This window comes from Maniola hyperantus, chromosome 27 (assembly GCF_902806685.2).
Source record: "Maniola hyperantus chromosome 27, iAphHyp1.2, whole genome shotgun sequence".
In the NCBI taxonomy this organism is placed as follows: domain Eukaryota; kingdom Metazoa; phylum Arthropoda; class Insecta; order Lepidoptera; family Nymphalidae; genus Maniola; species Maniola hyperantus.
Window position 1 is genome coordinate 2,855,185 of NC_048562.1, and position 23,258 is coordinate 2,878,442.

The 23,258-nt window shown below is 39.0% G+C and overlaps 2 protein-coding genes across 2 annotated transcripts in view; both read left to right on the plus strand.

The window, feature by feature from the left end:
* The window catches only part of LOC117994771 (bromodomain adjacent to zinc finger domain protein 2B-like), a 111,659-nt gene that overhangs the window by 66,296 nt on the left and 22,105 nt on the right, over positions 1–23,258 (plus strand). Inside the window, exons 31-42 of the mRNA XM_069508028.1 lie at positions 368–508; positions 1,084–1,261; positions 3,077–3,192; positions 3,974–4,248; positions 4,474–4,607; positions 6,493–6,632; positions 7,304–7,483; positions 8,478–9,235; positions 10,666–10,907; positions 11,507–11,636; positions 12,834–12,986; positions 13,397–13,578. Coding sequence (XP_069364129.1) covers positions 368–508; positions 1,084–1,261; positions 3,077–3,192; positions 3,974–4,248; positions 4,474–4,607; positions 6,493–6,632; positions 7,304–7,483; positions 8,478–9,235; positions 10,666–10,907; positions 11,507–11,636; positions 12,834–12,986; positions 13,397–13,578 — 2,629 coding nt within the window. The remainder of the gene's footprint in view (positions 1–367; positions 509–1,083; positions 1,262–3,076; positions 3,193–3,973; positions 4,249–4,473; positions 4,608–6,492; positions 6,633–7,303; positions 7,484–8,477; positions 9,236–10,665; positions 10,908–11,506; positions 11,637–12,833; positions 12,987–13,396; positions 13,579–23,258) is intronic.
* Positions 16,415–21,767, plus strand: LOC138404334 (uncharacterized). Its single transcript, XM_069508040.1, has 3 exons — positions 16,415–18,807; positions 19,168–19,597; positions 21,170–21,767. The coding sequence occupies exons 1-3, from the start codon at positions 17,256–17,258 to the stop codon at positions 21,705–21,707; spliced, it is 2,520 nt and encodes an 839-aa protein (XP_069364141.1). The 5' UTR covers positions 16,415–17,255; the 3' UTR covers positions 21,708–21,767.

Genomic DNA, 23,258 nt, shown 5'->3' on the forward strand with positions numbered 1-23,258 from the left:
GTTGTATGATTCACGTGCTGGCAAATCGATCCTGTCCTAATTTAAATAGTTATAGATATTTTAACAAATATGTTTAAGTTTCGTGTAATTACTAACACCAATATGATCCTTGTTGGTCGAAATAAAAACATTTTATTTTTTTAAACCATATTCAAAATATCTTTCTCTCTACGCCTAAGCCCTTTTGTCTCTTGGGTATGTAACATTTTATGAAGTGAAACTTCTTTAGGCGCAACTCGAAAGTAAACGTCTCTTCCCTTTAAAATCACATGCGAAGTCCTCGACTTCGCCTCGTCCTTCCAATATTGCAAGGCCGTAATTTGCTTTATTTCTGGCCTGGACAGTGATGTTCTATTTGGTTGTTCAGGTTTAACAGTGGAACGAGAGCGGGATCGGAAAGTGGCCGACCACCATCAGAGCGACGCAGAGATGCTACTGACTTGCTCTACCACTAAAAATGGCAACTACTATGAGCATTTGCACAACAACGCTACCTATAAACTATCAGGTAAGACCCATAAACTATCAATTGATACTTATAAACTATCAGATAAGACTTATGAACTATCAGACAAGCCCTTTAAAGTTAAGACGACGGCCGACGGATTTTTAAATCTAAAATTTTAAATGGATGTCATTTTCAGAGTGCTGATTATGGAAATGACATTTTCAAATCCAATATTTTTTAAATAAAATAGTTATATTAACTTTACCACAAAAAGCCAAAGATTTTTCACTTCACGCAACTATTTATCCAAATATTATATAAAAGGAAAAGGTGACATTGACTGACTGACTGACTGACTGATCTATCAACGCACAGCTCAAACTACTGGACGAATCGGGCTGAAATTTGGCATGCAGACAGCTATTATGACTTAGGCATCCGCTAAGAAAGGATTTTTGAAAATTCAATCCCTAAGGGGTTGAAATAGGGGTTTGAAATTTGTGTAGTCCACGCGGACGAAGTCGCGAGCAAAAGCTAGTTTTTTAAATAAAATAGTTATATTATCTTTACCACAAAAAGCCACAGAAGTTTCACTTCACGCAACTATTTACTTACATCATAAAACTTGTTCACAGAATTACTACGCGACAAACCGTTCGTCGCGCTAAACCCTTCAAGTAAAGCGCGGATTCTCGCGCGAGTGTGCGACGAGCTGCTACAAAGTCGCGCCGTGCTGCGACAACTGGACGCGTCGCTCGACCACCTCGCGCAGCTGCGGAGAGATAGATTCCTGCTGGACACCAAGATACGCAAGTGAGTAGAGATTTGACGACCTCCCTGGCGCAGTGGTAAGCGCTGTGGTCTTAATAGTGGGAGGTCCCGGGTTCGATTCCTGGCAGGGGTTTGGAATTTTATAATTTCTAAATTTCTGGTCTGGCCTGGTCAGGCTTCGGCCGTGGCTAGTTACCACCCTACCGGCAAAGCCGTGCCGCCAAGCGATTTAGCGTTCCGGTACGATGCCGTGTAGAAACCAAAGGGGTATGGGTTTAATAATAACTGCCATACCCCTTCCAGGTTAGCCCGCTATCATCTTAGACTGCATCATCACTTACCATCAGGTGAGATTGCAGTCAAGGGCTAACTTGTATCTGAATTAAAAAAAAAAACATTTTTATACATTTATATACATTTGTAGTTCTTTGCTTTCTCAATGATTGGAAATAACACAAACTACGAAATTAACACAATAACGTTTATTAACTAAGTAACTAGTTAATTACATAGTTTATAACTGTAAATGGGCAGCAAGACGCAAAAAGTTACTATTAATGTCGTTACATAAGTTGTATTAATAACACGCTCGTTAAATGATCGTGAAAGTCTCAAAGACCGAGTAGATGCTCTTAAAATAACATCGATGCACCAGCGCGCTGGTCGTGACTGGCCCGCACCTCGCGTAACAGTCGGTGCCGGCGCGGGCGCATAACGGGATCTGTCCGCCCTCGCGTCCCGCACCGCGCCCCGTACTGCATTCGCATTGTACACGACGCGCGGCATCCGGCGTAATTGTCGGACGTTATCTATTCGTGTGTCAACCACATCACTCCTCCCCAGAGACCGTGCTACGGGCGAAAGTAATCAGGAAATGTGACCTGTCGTCCCGAGCGTGTGGTTTTAATATTCGCGGGAGGGGTAGGTGTTGAGTTCGTTTGAGGTGGTTCCGGTGTATTATTTGTATCTGATAGTATGTAGGCTGGTTTCAGTCGGTCTACTGATACTGTGACAGATTTGTCTTTAACCCGAATTTTAAAGACCTTGGCACCTCTCTCGATCACTTTATGAGGACCAGTGTATGCCGGTTGTAGTGCACCTCTTAAGGAGTCATCTCGCAGGAAAACATGCGAGCAAGATGAAAGATCTTTATATATAAAAACTTTGTCCTTCGCGTGATTGCTAGTTGGTACTGGGCGTAGGTTGTTGGCAAATGCTCTGATACGAGCTGAGAAGTCCGTTATATCAGTCGTATGATTGTCAAGCTTATGACCGAAAAATTCACCTGGGAGCCGCAACGGTTCCCCGTAAAGTAGTTCGGCTGAGGAAGAGTGAAGGTCTTCTTTAAAAGAGCTTCGTATGCCAAGAAGTATGAATGGCAACGACTCTGACCAACTACTTTTATCTGAAATCACGTCGGGGTCACCACTTGTAGTTCTTTGCTTTCTCAATGATTGGAAATAACACAAACTACGAAATTAACACAATAACGTTTATTAACTAAGTAACTAGTTAATTACATAGTTTATAACTGTAAATGGGCAGCAAGACGCAAAAAGTTACTATTAATGTCGTTACATATGTTGTATTAATAACACGCTCGTTAAATGATCGTGAAAGTCTCAAAGACCGAGTAGATGCTCTTAAAATAACATCGATGCACCAGCGCGCTGGTCGTGACTGGCCCGCACCTCGCGTAACAGTCGGTGCCGGCGCGGGCGCATAACGGGATCTGTCCGCCCTCGCGTCCCGCACCGCGCCCCGTACTGCATTCGCATTGTACACGACGCGCGGCATCCGGCGTAATTGTCGGACGTTATCTATTCGTGTGTCAACCACACATTATTTCATTATCAGAGTCCGCGTGCTGGTGCAGCGCAAGACGCGCGCGGAGGCCACGGAGAAGCAGCAGGCGCTTGCTCTGGAGCGCATGCACAGACTCGTGGACGACTCCTCACACCACGCGAGTACAGGTAACTGAACTTTTTTTTTTTTGAAATTACCAACATAGAGAATGTTTAAAAAATCCAATTTAGACACAGCAAAAACCACGAAGGTTTAAAAAGTGTGTCGTTCCGTCTACTTATAAATACATAATAATAGTGCTTCTATAAACAATTTACATTTTTGTATTACATTACATTTACATACATAATAATAGTGCTTCTATAAACAATTTACATTTTTGTAATTTACGATTTGTTAATATAATAATATTTAGCTTATATTTTAAATTAAATCTGGTTAGTTCGGTTCTAATTTTATTATCTAAAGTATTTAACGTAATATATAATCTTCTTCTTCTTCCTTACCTTATCCCACGCTACGTGGGGTCGGCACAACATGTCTTCTTCTTCCACTCATTCCTGTCATTCGTCAACGTATTATCCACTTCACATTTAACGTAATATATTATAATGTGTTCAAATAATGAATCTCATCTAAACATATAAAAGGAAAAACTGACTCACTGACTGACTGATTTATCAACGCACAGCTCAAATTACTGGACCGATCGGGCTGAAATTCGGCATGCAGATGGATGTTATGACGTAGAAAGGACTTTTGAAAATGCAACCCCTAAGGGAGTAATAGGGGGGGAGGGTTGTGTAGTCCAAGCGGATAAAGCCGTGGGGATAAGCTAGTCTTACATCTGTAAGTGCGAACGAGAGGTCAGATAAAAATGATTTATGACTCAGTTCGCCCGTTCGTAATGTCCTTAGTACATTATAGATTTGTAATTTTTGTTTCCAGATACTGAAAAGAGTGAGACACCGAAGAAAAGAGACAAAGAATCATCACCGCACTCCGACGACAAACCAAACACCCCGTCCCCATACAAAGACACCCCAGATGAAAGCGATAAGGAACTCTCGCCCTTAAAGGATCTGCCGAGCAGTATGGCGGATAAGGAGATCCTGAATAACAATAAGGACGCTTGTTCCCCGCACGCGAAGACGGATAGCGTGATGGGTGACTGTGATGCTGGTCTCAGCGAACCTGAGAGTGAGGGAACTCAGCCAGAAGAGGTTAATGTTTTTTTAAACTTATAGGTTTTTTTTAAATGTTTAGGAGGGATGCTTGTTTTTTTACGAGGGTTACAGAGTTGTGGATAAATCGAAGGAAGTCCTTTACTCAGTTTTGAGATTATATTCTAATTGAATCCAGGAAATTATAATGCTCATAGGTAGCATCATCTTCACGTTTTGTTGGAAGAAAATAAAGAATTAATATACTTATACTCTTTCCCCTAGGATGAAGACAAGAACTTGTCGTCCGAGGAGTTATCGAGGAAGCTGGAGAAACTGGTCCGCCAGTCGGAACAGCAGCTCATAGCGCTGGCGGCCGGCTCGCACGCGCTCAGAGCCACTTGCTATGGCCAAGACAGGTACTTGTCATCTTATCTTATATCTTATATCTTATATATATATATAAAAGGGAAAGGTGACTGACTGACTGACTGACTGACTGACTGACTGACTGACTGACTGACTGACTGATCTATCAACGCACAGCTCAAACTACTGGACGGATCGGGCTGAAATTTGGCATGCAGATAGCTATTATGACGTAGGCATCCGCTAAGAAAGGATTTTTGAAAATTCAACTCCTAAGGGGGTGAAATAGGGTTTTGAAATTTTGTAGTCCACGCGGACGAAGTCGCGAGCATAAGCTAGTCTAAATATATAAAAGGAAAAGGTGACTGACTGACTAATCGACTGATCTATCAACGCACAGCTCAAACTACTGGACGGATCGGGCTGCAATTTGCATACACATATAGCTTTTGTGACTTAGAAATCCGCTAAGGATTTTTGAAAATTCAATCCTTAAGGGGGGTTTAAAATAGGGGTTTGAAATTTATAGAGTCCACGCGGACGAAATCGCGAGCATAAGCTAGTGAAAATATAATATCAGTACCAAAATTTTGTCTACAGGGTTTATTACAAAATGTATGAATAGAATCCCTTACGGCAAATTTTTGGATGACTGTGGGATTTGACATAAATTATTATTACTTTGAATTATGACGTTTTGATAATGTAACTATGAGTTTTTAAAGTTTTTCTGTCGTGGTCATTTCTATTTGTTCTTTTCTTAAATTTATTTTTATTGTAAGTACCACATATTTTGCACGCCATACATAAATGGCAAAATGTGAAAGGACCATCTATATATGTACGATCATTTAAGTACTCACATGTAGCAAAAATTAAATGATTTCATTTCATTTCAAATTTTTTTTTCTGTCAGACTGATAATTACTATGTGATTGGCCCAGAGAAAAAACGAATGTATAATGAAGAATACGGTATTTGACAACTAGACAAATGAGTAACTTTTTATCAAACGTCAAAACGCTCACTTAGTATGTATGCTAGATTCTATGAAATAATGGAATGTGACGTCACATCATAATGGCGTGCTTTTTTAGTTTATTCTATAACTAGCTTATGCTCGCGACTTTGTCCGCGTGGACTACACAAATTTCATACCCCTATTTTACCCCCTTAGGGGTTGAATTTTCAAAAATCCTTTCTTAGCGGATGCCTACGTCATAATAGCTATCTGCATGCCAAATTTCAGCCTGATCCGTCCAGTAGTTTAAGCTGTGCGTTGATAGATCAGTCAGTCAGTCAGTCAGTCACCTTCTCCTTTTATTAATGGCGTGCTTTTTTAGTTTATTCTATAACTAGCTTATGCTCGCGACTTTGTCCGCGTGGACTACACAAATTTCATACCCCTATTTTACCCCCTTGGTGGTTGAATTTTCAAAAATCCTTTTTTAGCGGATGCCTACGTCATAATAGCTATCTGCATGCCAAATTTCAGCCCGATCCGTCCAGTAGTTTAAGCTGTGCGTTGATAGATCAGTCAGTCAGTCAGTCAGTCACCTTCTCCTTTTATTAATGGCGTGCTTTTTTAGTTTATTCTATAACTAGCTTATGCTCGCGACTTTGTCCGCGTGGACTACACAAATTTCATACCCCTATTTTACCCCCTTGGTGGTTGAATTTTCAAAAATCCTTTTTTAGCGGATGCCTACGTCATAATAGCTATCTGCATGCCAAATTTCAGCCCGATCCGTCCAGTAGTTTAAGCTGTGCGTTGATAGATCAGTCAGACCCTTTATATAATAACCACTGAGAAATAATTTATTTTTGATGTAGTCATATTCTTCTTCTTCTTCGCTCTGGGCTGGTTTCCGCACTTAAACGTTTCCGTCTGTTGTGCGTTGGATGTAGTCATATTACACCCGATTGTATCGTTAGGTACTGGAGACGATACTGGTCGCTGGGGAAGTGTGGAGGAGTATTTGTGGAGGCGATGGAATCGGCTCAGCCGGAGATTCTGGACTACCAGGCCAAATTGGAGGAAGCCGCCAATGACCCCGCGCCTAAGGTTAAGAAAGGTCAGTAATTTTTTTTTTTTTTTTTTTTTAAAAGAATATTAGCCATGTTAAATGACTAATATTCCCCTTTCCTCTCCAACTAAGCGTCAAGCTTGTGCTAGGAGTAGGTACGACAATAGTGCAACGGGTGGGGTTTGAACCGTCGACCTTTCGGTTTTCAGTCCACTCCTGTACCGGTTGAGCTATTGAGGCTATAAAAGTAAATATAACTCATATAACATACTAACTGGTTACAATTCTTTGAATTCACGAAGGCGAGTGGCTCATGCTTGTGTTTAAGTCGGTTAGGTTAGGTTTCGGTTGGTTTAGGTTTTCAAATATCCTGTTGGAACTCTTCGATTTTCCGAAATAAATACTAACTTAAGTCACTCTACAAATCTTGGACTATATCCATGCGAAAAATCACGTTGCTCCGTTGCGACGTGATTGAAGGACAAACTAATAAACGAACAAGCAAATACACTTTTGCATTTGTAATATGGGCAGTGATAGTTTAAAAATATATACTAAAAAAGGCAACTTCCAAAACCACTACAAAGTAAAAAATAACTTTTGTTTCTACACATGTATGTATGTATATTGAAGTCGGGCAAGTATTGTGCTTTGATATCTAGCTTCTTTTATTATGCTTATATACTATTACTATACCATTGTCTCTTTAACTTCAGCAGTGAAAGAAAAAACTGAACCAGAACCGGAACCAGAAGAACCATCACCAAGTCGAGAAGAAGTAGATGAAGAAGCTCAAGCTCTAGAACTAAGAAGTATCAAGAACGAGTTGAACCTGAGTGACAGAACACAGATTATCAAGTACGAGCCCAATGTCACCCACGGCGCGTGCAAGGTTGAAGGTTTGTGTAAATCTCTTAATTATATGCTCCGTCGTTGTTCTGCGACCCTAGTACTTTTTCTTTTGGCAGACTTTAAGCTCTAGAAAGAACTAAGAAGTATCAAGAACTAGCTAAACCTGAGTGACAGAAATACATGACGTACGCGGCAGAAAGTAATGTACATTCGACATTTAGGAAGAGATAGCGGTTTTGTAGAGCATTGTCTCTGTCGTTGAAATCGACAAAACGTTATTTTATTTTTTATTTTTCATGTACCAAAATTGTAGTTACAAAGTAATAATAAATTAAGTTACATTGGAAATGCTTATCTCTAAACAGAGATTTCTTCCAGCTTCCCATTCAAGGTTCTGAAATTAGTGACAAGAGACAACGCTCTACAAAGCCAAAATTTCATTCTAAAGGTCGATGTACAATTGTTATTGCCGGCTACTGTATCTGAATGCCTTTAAGCCTGATCCGTCCAGCAGTTTGAGCTGTGCGTTGATAGATCAGTCAGTCAGTCACCTTTTCCTTTTATATATTTAGCTACCGCCTAAGTCTATAAAAATCCTATTGAGAGTTCACAAGAAGTGGTTTAAGGAAGTTCTAAAGTTTTCTGCCGCGTACTGTAAACTCCGTTAAAAATCTGTTGTATGCCATCCGTTAAAAAAAGATTTAAGAAAATTCAACCGCTAAGGGGGTTAAATAGGGGTTTCAAATTTGTCTAGTCCACGCTGACGAAGACTCGGGCATAAGCTAATCTAAATATATAAAAGGAAAAGGTGACTGACTGACTGACTGATCTATCAACGCACAGCTCAAACTACTGGACGGATCGGGCTTAAATTCGGCATGTAGATAGTTATTATGACTTAGGCATTCGCTAAGAAAGGATTTTTGAAAATGCAACCCCTAAGGGGGTGAAATAGGGGTTTGAAATTTGTCTAGTCCACGCGGACGTAGGCTCGGGCATAGGCTAGTTGGACATATAACAAAACAATTTATTTCCTCACAGGTTCAATAAAAATGGAAGAGAAATACATCCAACAGCAACAGAGCAACGAAGAGGAAGACATGTTGGACATCGAAGACTCCATACCAACGGCGTTTTTGGTCCAAAAGCCAACGCACAAGCCAATGTTTGCCACGCAGGCCGAGCCAATGGACAAACCGCAGGAGATCATCAAAGTCGAAAACGTTGTCAAAACAGAAGAACAAGAAACAGAGGAAAATAAAGACAATCTAGTAAACAATCTAGAGGAACTACGCAAAATGGCGGAAGCTGTATCCTCACAATTAGACGCAGCCAAAAAAGCCGAAACAGAAAAGTTGGAAAACGAAGCGAAAAACGTCAAAATCGAAACAGAAATCAAAAACGAAATAACGGACACGGATTCCGCTCATTCCAATTTATACACGAAAATGTTGGAAGGCAAATGGTTTTCTATTCTACGCCATGAAAATTCCTTTCTTACAAGCATTAATGAAGAGAAGAAAACTGATATACCCGTTTATTGTGACAACGAACAGACATGTACGGAAGTTATAAATTGTCAAGGCCATAAGTGGGATGTGTCGAATAATTTGCACTTGTTGAATGACCCGAGTTTGTTCACTTTGAATTCTATGGTGACTAGTGTGCAGGTGCCGTCTAATAATGTGTACGCGGATTCTAGTCTGACTATGTCGGGTTTGGATCAGGATTTTATGGACACTAGTCTGAGTAAGGAGGTGGCGCCAGAGGCTGAGGCTGAAGAGGAATGTAAAGAACAGGTATGTTTATGTTTTTAACCCCCGAGACGTTTTTAACAGATCGATTCGAAACCGAGCAGTTTTGGGCCCAGTCTTGGGCACAGTCTTGTTACAGGAAAAAAACTAATTTAAATTGTCTACAAATAATCCAAAATAAAATAATAAAAATTCTTTATAATTATGACTTCCTTACCCCTACAAAAATTATTTATGCGGAAACTAAATTAATGAATATCCTACAAATGTATTACTATAATACATGCATATTAATTAAAAAAATTGTATCAAAGACAATACATTCAAAATTATCATTTAAAACTAAAAGGGAACTGGGAGGCCGACTTTTACGTAACGTTGATAACATCTCTCTAAAAGGTTCACGCACTAATTACGGTAAAAAGAATATAACTTTTGAAGGAGCACAAATGTTTAATAAAATACCTACAGAAATTAAAAATATTAGTAAGATAAACATTTTCAAAAAGAAACTGAAAAATTTTGTTATTATAAATATCTGAGTCCGGCCCTGCCGGCAAAGTGTATGAGCATTGCCATACATTATACTACCCGCTATTTTTACGATCGTGTTGTTGCTTGCCACCGCGCTGTGCCGAAAGATAAAATTAGTTTAAGTTTTGTTACTATAATTTCTCATTAAGTGAAATTTGTATATCTGATATCTTTTGAGAATAAAATTCTTTAACCACAAAAAAACCGGCCACGTGCGAGTCAGGCTCGCGCAATGAGGGTTCCGTACTACAGTCGTATTTTATCGACATTTTGCACGATAATTCAAAAATAATATGCATAAAAATAAATAAAAATCTGTTTTAGAATGTACAGATGAAGACCTTTCATATGATACCCCACTTGATGTAGTCACTCACTTCGAAAGTTGAAAATACTAATTATTAGTTCATGACCACAATTTTTTTTTGTGTGATCTAACCCTAAATTCACGGTTTTCAGATTTTTCCCCAAATGCCAGCTATAAGATCTACCTACCTGCCAAATTTCATGATTCTAGGTCAACGGGAAGTACCCTGTAGGTTTCTTGATAGACAGACAGACAGACAACAAAGTGATCCTATAAGGGTTCCGTTTTTCCTTTTGAGGTACGGAACCCTAAAAATTATTAGAAAAATCCTTTATTTAATGATAAACCAAAATAAAAACAAACAATTCAGTCTTAGACTTAATTAGTTAGGAAGAGTATAAGCGTGTACTAATACTAGTAATTTTTTAAGTTTAAAAAGCATGAAATGAAAAAAAAATTAAAATACTCCCAACAAAAAAAAACCCCTCTAAAAAGTAAAAAAATAATATGTATTAGCTCTTATCCAAGTGTCGACATGTCCGCCAGAAAGAATTGCTTGTGGGTAGTACTATAGGTTAATGGTAGGTCCTTCAAGCGCCCCTAAAAGATACACACACTTTTTTTTTTTTTGTAGGAAAACGACCTAGAAAAGGAGCTCCAAGCCGACGCAGCCAAAGAACTAGCCTTACAGAAGGCCAAAGCATCCAACCTATCCAGTCTAGGCCTTCTCAACTTCAACGCTTTATCAACTTACGTGACGTGCGACAGTCCTCCACCCATACAGATGTCACCAGAAGAAGTAGAGCAGCTGGAACACTGCAAGACTCACGGCATGCCGGTGAAGATTGAGGGGAACTTTGTGCCCAAGGACTTGAGGTAAGAGTCCACTGCTGGACATGTCTCTTCATTCTTGTAGATATTTCTACACGCTACGGTTTCTGTGATCTATTTGATATCGTTTGTCGTACTAGTGTCTAAAACTGCGTTTTTCGATATGGGGTTGCCACTCCAGCACATTGAGGCTGTTCAGCGACTCTTGAAGTTTTCTGACCACCTAGTAAGAAGTCTATTGAGACTTTTCAACAAGTCTTGAAGTTTTCTGACCACCTAGTAAGAGGTCTATTGAGACTGTTCAATAACTCTTGAAGTTTTCTGTCCAACAAGTAAGAGATCTGTTGAGACTGTTCAACAAGTCTTGAAGTTTTCTGACCACCTAGTAAGAGGTCTATTGAGACTGTTCAATAACTCTTGAAGTTTTCTGACCGTCTAGTAAGAGATCCATTGAGACTGTTCAACAACTCTTGAAGTTTTCTGACCTCTTACTAAGAGATCTATTGAGACTGTTCAACAACTCTTGAAGTTTTTTGATCTCCTACTAAGAGGTTTATTGAGACTGTTCAACAACTCTTGAAGTTTTCTGACCTCCTTATAAAAGGTCTATTGGGATTTTCTTCACCGCCCATTTGTGTCCGCAGATTCGGCTGGTGGCGTATCACGGAAGAGGAGCAGCTAAAGCACTTGCTAGACGCGCTCCATCCGCGCGGCGTCCGAGAGCGCGAGCTGCACGCTTCGTTCATACACCACCTTCCTACACTGAACAATAAGGTACGTTTGGAGTTAGAACTGTAAAGCCAACCATAGCGCGCGAGTTACGTAGGCGGCAGCCAGAAGGATTCTTGAAGGAAACGAAAATAGAATTTTACTACATTTATTCTTAAATCTTAATATTTTAACCTAAATTAACGTCCGTACTCTGCGAAAAGGTTAGATGCAAAATTTCATTTTTTTTTTTTTTTAAAGAATATTAGCCATATTAAATGACTAATATTCCCCTTTCCTCTCCAATTAAGCGTCAGACTTGTGCTAGGAGTAGGTACGACAATAGTGCAACGGGCGGGATTTGAACCGTCGACCTTTCGGTTTTCAGTCCACTCCTATACCGGTTGAGCTATTGAGGCATACGACCTAAATCTAATCTAATCTAACCTAACTAAGAGACTGCGTAAGATGACGACAGGATGCACCTCTTCACATCTCTAACTTTAAATACCTTAATACTAAAATGTACATAAATCCCAATTCGTTGGAGTCACGTGTGGCAACGAGGTAATATCTTGCTGACAGTGCGCTGGACTCATGACCTAGTGCCTTAGCCTTCGAGAATGGTTTACTGCGCAAGCGATTTGACTTAGGTTATCGGAATATATAACACGCGTCCATCCGCTATTATTTGTTGCCTACGTGCCATGTTTTGTGCGCGCGAATCATTAGCGAGATAGCACGAGCTCTGTTGTAAAGCAATATGGTTTGTATTTCATTGGTGTACATTTGAGTTTATTTGCCGTTAAGTTGCGCTTTTCTGCGCAAACTAAGTTGCCGATGCGACTTACAAAAGTGGTATACTGTATTTTGACTGTAATAAACTTTTATTGTGAAGCTGTGGTAGCCTAGTGGTTAGGACGTCCGCCTTCCAATCGGAGGTCGGGGGTTCGATCCCGGGTACGCACCTTTAACTTTTCAGAGTTTTGTGCGTTTTTAAGTAATTTAAATATCACTTGCTTTAACGGTGAAGGAAAACATCTCGAGGAAACTTGCATGCCTGGGAGTTCTCCATAATGTTCTCAAAGGTGTGTGAAGTCTGCCAATCCGCACTTGGCCAGCGTGGTAGACTATGGCCTAAACCCTGCTTACTCTGAGAGGAGACCCGTGCTCTGTAGTGAGCCGGCGATGGGTTGATCATGATGATGATGACATGACATGATGAGGATGACACTCTTCGATTAACATTAACGTTTTCCACAGCTGTACATAGACCACGGAGACAGTGCCAGTCAGTTGCCAGCCACGCCAGCGGAGCGAGTGTTGGCGCAGAATGGCGGGTGTCCAACGCCAGACGAGCCCAATACATTCTGCGCTGTCACCGCCAGACGGGTGGACATGCAACTTCTAGCTATGGTGAATATTTAGACCTCATCATTGCATTTGTACGGGAGCGGTGTGCAGGCTCGACCGTACCAAAGGGAGATCTCCCACCGAGCGGTTGGTTGTGCTCGGTAGCGCCAGCTGGGCCGACGGTTGTGTCTTGAAACTTCTATATGTAGTCCAGATTGCAGAAAACTCCGTTAGTGTGAGTACTGTCGGCGGTACATTTGTTCAGGACTACGTCATGAAATGTTATCGATTGAATAGCGCCATCTAGTTGCAACTGCCACACTTTTTTAGGCAAGATTGTCCTCAAGAGCAAGCCTAACAAGCAATTAAAAAAATATCCTATCCACCCCCTTATAATATCATCCAACCATTGCAAGGTACTATTATGTATTCTGTGATACTGTGTCAGTGTTAATTTAATTATCTTGTTTAAGGTGGAAGCGCTAGAAGAGAGAGTAGCTGCAGCGTCCATACAAGTGAAAGGTTGGCGAGCGACGCGTCTAGTGCTGCCCTCATCCGCGACTGGCGCTGAGATTGTGGCTCGAGCGAGGCACAAACTGGCTTACCTCGAGGCGCATATCGAGAGGAGGTACCTCAAACCGCCACTAGTGCAAAGGTGCGTATTATTTTACCGAATAGTCCATTTTTTTAAATAGTCCATGTGAAAAATGGACCAGAATTATTCCTTTAGTCTGACAAATTGAGAAGCGAAAATAGAAGCACATATCTACGCAGCATTTTTGGCGAATAGTCCAACTGTCTTTGAATAGTCCAGAATGAAAATCGTCTAGCAATATCTACATCTGTAAGTATGTTTTTTGAATAGTCCAACTGAAAACATTGGTATGGTATTATTCTAGCGGCAGAGTTCAATCCATCTCTACCACATGCGAAAATAGTAAGCAATGAGCCAGAGGTATTGTGAATAGTCCAACTTTTTTGTTTGAATAGTCCAGGAGTAAAATCGTTTAGTATCATCCTCGTCCAGTAATAGTTAGCAATAAGCCAAAGGTATGTATTCTTATTCGACTGAATGGTCGTCTGCTAACATAGCAATGGGGATCTACACTGCCAATTTATCCCGAAAGGTGGCGCATAAGCGAACCGGCCATACAGGTAGTATACACAATGCGACAAGGCTCTCTTGGCACTTGAATGACATTGACAGGGGGGCGCTGTTGGAGAACAGAGGCTTAGAATATTCAAACAAGATCAAAGGGGACACTTGACGGCAACGTTAGTTCCGATTTTCGCCACACGCCAAGATAGCCTTGTCGCACTGTACTCTGTGGAACCAGCTATACTGAAGTGCGATTGCCTAAGGATAAGACCATCATGACCATTTTTAACAATTGATCATTGATCGCCCAAACCAATTCGTATTGCCTAAGGTTGGCCATGTAATTGTGACCTAATGATGACCGGTGGCTTTAAAATGTACCATTAAAATCGCGTTTTATTATACAAATAGCATTAGTGAAAGTCAATTTTTTTGTTTTTAATAATTATATCCCATACAAAAACAATGCAACTTTTAGGCTAACTTATTAATTTCATCATAAAAATTACCTTTCATACTTAAAACATTGAATTCTAACGTTATTATTATATAATGCATTTGCAATAACTAAACGCTTTGAACGAATGAATAGTCGAGTTTACTGCTATTCGACAATAGGTGGCGTTAGTGGACTTATTTTTTCCTATGTTTTTCCTCTTAGATTATGCTTTTTCCTGTAAGTCTACGTTTCAAGTGTCAATTAAGTGACAAGTGACAGTGGTGTCAATGTCAGTAATGACAAATTACGAATTTTACGAGAACAAATTACAATAACAAATTAGACAAAATTCTCAGTTCGATATCTATTCCATAATTTCCATACGTTAATAAAATTAAGAAGTCTCCGGCAGAGAAATGCCTATAAGCACTCTGGCCTACTAGAAGCCAACGAGGGGAACGTGGGGGCACAAAGTTATGAGAAGCAACGCCTTGAAATTGCTTGGATATCAAATGGAGATTGCAGAACAGGCATTGAAGAAGTTGTAAAGGCATTATCCTTAACCCTAGAACCCTACTTGGTTTACTATGAACAGCCCAGAGTGTTATCGGAGCCTCAATAGCTCAACGGTTCGAGGAGCGGACTGAAATCCGAAAGGTCGCCGGTTCAAACCCCACCCATTGCACTATTGTCGTACCTACTCCTAGCACAAGCTTAGTTGGAAAGAAAAGGGGATTATTAGTCACCATAATAAACTTGCTAACATTCTTTATAAAAATAAATCAAAAATCAAATGTTAAGTTTTCTCACATTAAGACTTTTTGAGTTATTTATAGCATATAAGTAGGCAAATAATTTATTATTTACTATGTGTTCATAATTAGTAATCTTTGATCAAGAGCGGTGATAGTGTAGTGGTTAAGATGTCTGCCTCCAATGTGATAAACCAGTGATGAGTTGATGATGATGAGTTGTGTGCCGTGTTAAAATTGACTGTGATTCACATTCAACATTTTAGCATATTATAAGTAGGTAAAATTTTCCTATGTTTATCATAAGTAAACAGATAAACCCAACTAAAACCCAAAGAAATACCTAATAATACCAAACGGGTGGGGCTGAGTAGCTAGTAGGTTCCTAATCATCCGTCGCTTATCCTATATTTTTATTATTTGTAATAGTTGTAGACAATAAAGATGTTTAATATCGTAATTTACATACTTTTTATTTTATGAACAGAATTTTCTCCTCTTTCATTTGATATCCTACTTACCTACTCATTACCATAGCAAAAAAATTTTCAGAGACCTACTATTTAGGGTTCCAAAAGAAAAAAACCGGCCAAGTTCGAGTCAGGCTCGCGCACCGAGGGTTTTGTACTAGTATTTTTTCGACATTTTGCACGATAAATGAAAAACTGATGCATAAAAATCTGTTTTAGAATGCACCAGTGAAGACCTTTCATATGATACCCCTGTTCAGGATAGCCGCGGTTATCCGGCCGCGATGAGAAGGTCGCGCGTCGGCAACGGCTCGCGTGTTACGCGACCGCGCACAACTAGCGGGCCACACACTTTCATACACGCGATTTAAAGTGACCATGTCAGACGACTGTGTAACTAATAATTGTTCTCTTCACTAATAAATTACTTATAACGTGGAATACAGTGCATTATTATTTTGGACGCCGAGATATCCCTCAAGAATACGTGTAGGGCACTTGGCTCCGCTATATGGTCCTTCATCACCAAAATGAATCAACGACGTTTGTGAAGAGAACAATACCTGGACGCAGAAGTTCATCGCCACGTACATCATTCCCGCGACTCCTGGATTTTTTGTGGCTTTCGGAGTGAATAGTGCTGAGTTATATTTTAGAACACCAGCATAAATTCTCGGCCATACATCTCATACAACAGGATAGTGGATTAATAATTATAATAATTATTGTGTACCTACTGGTCTTAAGACGTCGACAATCCAGTTTGAAAACGCAATATTGGTCAAGAATTCATCAACAAGACAGTGAAGATATTAATTGTGTTGTGCTCAGATTTGGTTCTCCGGTGTGAACATTGCTGAGTCATTGTTGGACATAGCTGACATACTTGGACTTCAAACAAAGCCAACCAAAAAGGAATTGTCAAGAGGATAGCACAGAAACGTGAGATCGTTCCATTATTATCCTTCTTATTCATCCTTATCGTCCTTCATTGCCATTAGTTACATTTACTTATACCATTTTTTAATAATAAGTAAAAGAATTCATATCATCAATTGCGTAAATAGTTAAACATTTTTCGCATAATCGTATCATTAGAATCATAAATTAGTGATTCATCTTCATATTTCAAGTATATCACGCATAATAATTCATTAAAGTTCACAACAAGTCATTATTTTACATCAAATAATAAAATTTATAAAGACTGTTGTATTTTATTTTCAGTGAATTTATTTTTATAAAGTGGGTAATTTGAAAATCATACGTGCCTATAGTAGCAAAAATCAACGCCTTACATAATTTTATAGCAATTTTTAATAAATTAATTTTCACTTTTGTAAAAAATTTACAAAAGTGACTAGAATATTATTGCTATTGTACTTCTGACAGGCGTCGAATTTTTTCATACTTTGGTTAGGTAGGTTCAACGCCTTACATAATTTGATAGCAATTTTAAATTTCAACGTTTTACAAAATTTCGTAAGTGAGAAAAAATAACATTGCCATCATAATTCTGACAGGCGTCGAATTTTTTCATACTCTGATTAGAATTTTTTTTTCAAATTCAAAATGAGTGAACAAAAACAATTAAAACAGTTAATTAAAAAACGAGCTTTTATTAAAGGGAAGCTTACAAACTTCAGTACTTATTTAAAATATCTTAAACAATGTGAGGAAACAGATCCTATTCAAATTCAAATCGAACTTCAATTGCGGTTAGAAAAGTTAGAAGCTTTATACGATGAATTTGATAGTTTTCAGAACGAGATAGAGGAGATATCTGAAGCGATCGAGGATGAATGCAAAGAGCGTCAAACATTTGAGACGCTATACTATTCGCTCGTGTCTTCCGGTCGAGCTTTGATCGCGAGCCATCGTAAACTATCGATGCCGTCCCATGACTCCATGGTTGCGACAGACGCCGAGGATTCTTCAGATATAAACAAACGTAAGGTTGTTAAGCTACCTAAAATAGATTTGCCACATTTTAATGGCGACTATCATCACTGGCTCGGTTTCAGGGATACATTCAATTCTTTAATTCATTCTGACGAAAGTATTGACCCGATTAGTAAATTTCATTATCTGCGCGCTTCACTTAAAGGAAATGCTGCGTCAACTATATCAGGATTGGATTTTTGTGCAGACAATTATCAATCAGCATGGAAAATCTTATGCGATCGATATGATAATAAGCGACTTCTTGAAAATCATCATTTGAATTCGCTTTTAAAGATAAATTCTCTACAAAAAGAGTCAAGTGCAGACTTGCGTAATTTAGTAGATGCAATAAATAAAAATCTGAGAGCTTTAGCCAATTTAGGTCATTCAGTTCAACATTGGGACATTTTAATTATTCACATTATGTCTTGTAAATTAGACAGTGTTACCAACAGAGAATGGGAAACTCATAGGAACAAATTAAAGGATTCTCCAACCTTAGATATTTTTTTAAAATTTATTTCCAATAGGGCTAATGTTTTGGAGACTCTTGACACTACTAAACAGGATACCATAAAGCAGGATAATATTAAACATATTGTGGTGAATAATAAACCTAAAAGTCTTCTTGCTTCTACGAGTAAAACTAAATCAAATTCGTGTCCACTATGCAATCAAGAGCATTGTCTATATAAGTGCGAATCTTTTAGACTCCTACCAGTAGAATGTCGAATTCAGAAAGCTCTAGAATTTAAAGTTTGCATGAAATGCCTTCGATTTGGCCATTCAAAAAATAAATGTAGATTTTCTAATTGCAAATACTGTTCAAAAAAGCACAGCACATTATTACATTCAGAATCCATTACTCCTCCTGCTGTCACTGAAAACGTAGCCTTATCAGCCAATAATCAATCACATGACTCCTCGTTTACAACTTCAACTGTTTTACTTTCCACAGCCTTGGTTAAGGTACTTGATAGCAACGGGCAGTCGCATGCTGCCAGAATCTTGCTAGACAATGGGAGTACTACCAATTTTGTAACGAAAGACTTTTGCAGAAAGCTGAATCTCAATACGGTTTCAGCCAAATATAAAGTAACTGGTATAAATAATCAAGCTCTGTGTGGTACAGAGTCTTGTTCAGTTACATTCGAGTCTTATATTGGTTGTTTTAGGACAGGTATTGATTGTATTGTTCTGCCAATCATTACCACTCCACAACCATCGACAAACATTAAATTGCAAGATTTACAAATACCCTCAGGAATTTGCTTAGCAGATCCGTCATTCCATATTCCATCCACTATAGATATTTTAGTAGGAGCTGATATATTTTGGAGTGTAATCGGCACCAATCGCATCTGTCTCGGTAAAAATAAACCTACTCTTTTTGAAACACAGTTAGGATGGATTGTCTCTGGTACAGTGCGAACTAATAGTAAGAACGATAACATATGTATGTTAAGCAGTTCCTTAGATTTTGATCTGTCACGCTTCTGGGAGTTAGATTCCATATCTTCTAAGCATAATTCAACCCCAGAAGAACGAGCGTGTGAGGAACATTTCATGAAGACCACTAAACGCAAACCTGATGGACGTTTTATTATCTCATTGCCTCTGAAGGAATCTCCCGAAGTTTTAGGAGATTCGTATCAAATGGCTAAGAGCAGATTTCTATCTTTGGAACGCAAGTTGGCGAGAGATTCCAACATGAGACAACTTTATGTGGAATTCATGAAAGAATATCTGACCCTCGATCACATGACAGAACAAAAAACTCTTAACAATAAAGCTTGTTATTTACCTCATCATGGTGTCTTAAAAGAATCCCGCACAACCACAAAGCTCCGCGTCGTTTACGATGCGTCCGCAGCTACCAAGTCTGGAAAGGCGCTAAACGACATTCTAAGAGTTGGGCCAACAGTACAAGACGATTTACTGTCTATACTGCTGCGTTTCAGACAACATAAGTACGTCGTTACTGCGGATGTAGAGAAGATGTACCGCCAAACGGAAATTTTCGAACATCAACGCGCACTTCAACAAATTTTGTGGAGATTCGATCCCTCTCATCCTCTTAAAAGCTACCAGCTTAATACTGTTACTTATGGCACAGCTTCAGCGCCTTATTTAGCCACAAGATGTCTTCTTCAATTAAGTCATGAGGCAAAGGATCCAAATGTTAAACGTGCGATTCGTCATGATTTTTACGTTGATGACTTTCTGTCTGGTCATACAACTATAGAAGACACTGTATCTTTATGTCGTGGAGTAATGAGCGCTTTGTCATCCGCTCAATTAAATCTGCGTAAGTGGTACTCTAACCATCAAGATATTCTGCAAGCAATTTCTGGTGAGGCAAAGATATCGGGATCAGTAGATCTCAGCAGTGACAACCTCTCTAAAACATTTGGGTTAAATTGGAAATGTTCGATGGATGCTTTATTGTTTTCCATTGACATTCCTTCAAATGTCACTGTTAATAAACGGCATATTTTATCAACAATTGCACAAGTTTTTGACCCGCTCGGTCTAGTTTCACCCTGTATTGTGGAAGCAAAAATCATAATGCAGCAATTGTGGATAAATAAGTGTGGTTGGGATGACTCAGTTCCTACACACATAAGACAGGCCTGGTTTGAATTTGCTAATTCATTACCACAATTAAATACAATACATATTCCCAGATGCGTTACCTCAAATTCACCCATTGATATGCAGCTTCATATATTTACAGACGCATCGGAGAAGGCTTACGGCGCATGCATTTATATAAGATGTTTAGACAATGATGGTACAGTAACAACTCATTTGTTAGCATCCAAAAGTAAGGTAGCTCCAATAAAAACCATTTCTATTCCCCGATTGGAGCTTTCGAGTGCACTACTTGGAACGAGATTAGGCATAAAAGTATTAAATTCATTGACACTTCAATTTAGTAAGTGCATTTTGTGGTCTGACTCCACCATTGTCTTGGGCTGGCTGGGCTCTTCTCCAACTCACTTGAAGCCCTTCGTTCGGCATCGAGTGTCTGAAATACAGGAAAGTTTCGCAGATCATGAGTGGCGTTACGTTCCTTCCAAAGAAAACCCGGCAGATCTCGCTTCTCGAGGTTTAAAGGCTGACGCTCTTGGTAAATCGTCGTTGTGGTGGTCAGGACCGTCTTTTTTAAAGTCTGATCAAATTAATTGGCCAGAAAAACCTAAGCAGGAAATACAAGTTTCTGACTTGCCAGAAACTGTAGTCAAATGTTTTCATACTACTGATGAAATAAACTTATTTTCTAAATTGATTAGTAATTGTTCGTCATTGTCAAAAGTACAACGCGTTACTGCACTTATTTTTAGATTCATCAACATTTGTCGCAACAGATTTAAAAGGGTTATCGGCAATATAACAACGATTGAGTCTAACGTCCGTAGCCAGCATTCACCGGCAGACACGATCGAAGAGGGTATTCATTTCTCTTTTATTCCTGCGTATATCCTATATTTTGGGGACATTTGGGAAAGCGCGGTAAAGTCCGTTAAACGCCATTTAAGACGAGTTCTCGGTTTAACTTATTTGGACTATGAAGAAATGAACACCTTGTTGATACAGATAGAAGCAATTTTAAACTCCCGTCCAATTACTCCATTATCCGACGATCCTTCTGATCTTTACCCACTCACTCCAGCACACTTTCTAATTGGGCGATCTCTGCTTTTTGCACCACAAACTCAAATCTCATGCAGCAGAATTTCATCCCTGGCGAGGTTTCATCGCATCGAGTTGTTAAAGCAACACTTCTGGGGCCGGTTTTCAAATGAATATATTACATTGCTGCAGCAAAAGACCAAGTGGTTGCAGTCACAAAGACACCTTAAAGAAGGAGATCTTGTTGTCATAAAAGAAAAGACAAGCCCCCCGTTAATGTGGCTACTAGGAAGAATTGTCCACGTGCTGCCAGGCGGAGACGGTGTTGCGAGGGTCGCCGATATAAAAACTAAAAAGGGGATCATTCGACGAGCGTTCAACAACATTTGCCCCTTGCCAACCAGTCTTGAAGATACTTCAACGCCGGGAGTATGTTCAGGATAGCCGCGGTTATCCGGCCGCGATGAGAAGGTCGCGCGTCGGCAACGGCTCGCGTGTTACGCGACCGCGCACAACTAGCGGGCCACACACTTTCATACACGCGATTTAAAGTGACCATGTCAGACGACTGCGATCTTTATGCGGACGACCTCAAATTGTATAACACAATTAATAATGTCTGTGATGCCATTAATATGCAACAGGATATAAATAGACTTTCAGTGTGGTGTGATAATAATAATTTAAAATTGAATTGCTTAAAATGTTATAGTATAACGTTTAGTAGGAAAGTAAACAATATTCACTTTGACTACAGCATAGATGGCAAGAATTTAGAAAACGTTAGACAAATAAGTGACCTTGGGATCATAATCGATCATAAACTCAGCTTTATACCACATACGGATTACGTTATCAAAAAGGCACTTAAATTATTAGGTTTTATTATTCGAAATACCAGAGAATTTAAAAAGTCATCAACGAAACTAACGCTTTTTAACTCATTGATCCGAAGTAGACTCGAGTATTGCTCTGTGGCCTGGAATCCGTACTACCAAGTGCATAAGGATAGGATAGAGAGGGTGCAAAAGAAATTTTTACGGCACGTAGCTTACAAAGAAAATATTTTGAAGGAAATTAATAATTATAATGATCTTTTAAAACGCTATAAAACCCTTTCACTATCCAATCGCAGAGAAATGATGGATCTTTGTTTTTTGCACAAGATTATAAATGGGGATATTGATTGTCCAAATTTATTAAATAGAATACGACTGTCAATACCAAAGCAAAACGCAAGATCGCTTATAAAGAGCAAGCAAACATTTAGGGCCAGAATATGTAAAAGTAACCTTGGTAGTGCTGCTCCTCTTAATAGAATTGTCATATCCTATAACAATGTGTTCAGAAAAGCTAACCTGGATATTTTTCAACACTCCGCTTCATTATTTAAAAGCAAAATTAAAAACCACCTAATGAATCTTTAAATATTCTATAGTAAGTCTGCTATAGAATATTTAAAGATTCATTTTGAAATTGTAGGGTAGGTACTATTGTTAGTCTTAATTGTAGTTTTTATTGTTAGTTGTAAGAATCATCGTAGTTTTAACTTATTTAGTAATTAATTTAATTGTTATAGATTTTAGGTACGTAAAGAATGTCTTAGTTTAAGTTTTACTATTTAGAAGTTCTAGTTAAGCATGTTGAGTTAGCCTGTAAGTGAGTATACATTGATAGTCCTAAGTTTATATAAGTCGTCATAATTAGTTTTCTTTGTATACCGTTGGCTTCCTATTAAATAAAATAAAATAAAGACTGTGTAACTAATAATTGTTCTCTTCACTAATAAATTACTTATAACGTGGAATACAGTGCATTATTATTTTGGACGCCGAGATATCCCTCAAGAATACGTGTAGGGCACTTGGCTCCGCTACCCCACTTGATAAAGTAAGAACTTTGAAAATTGTTAACACTAATTACCTATTTGTTCATGACCACAATTTTTTGTGTGATGTAACCACAAATTCACGGTTTTCAGATTGTTCCCCTTAT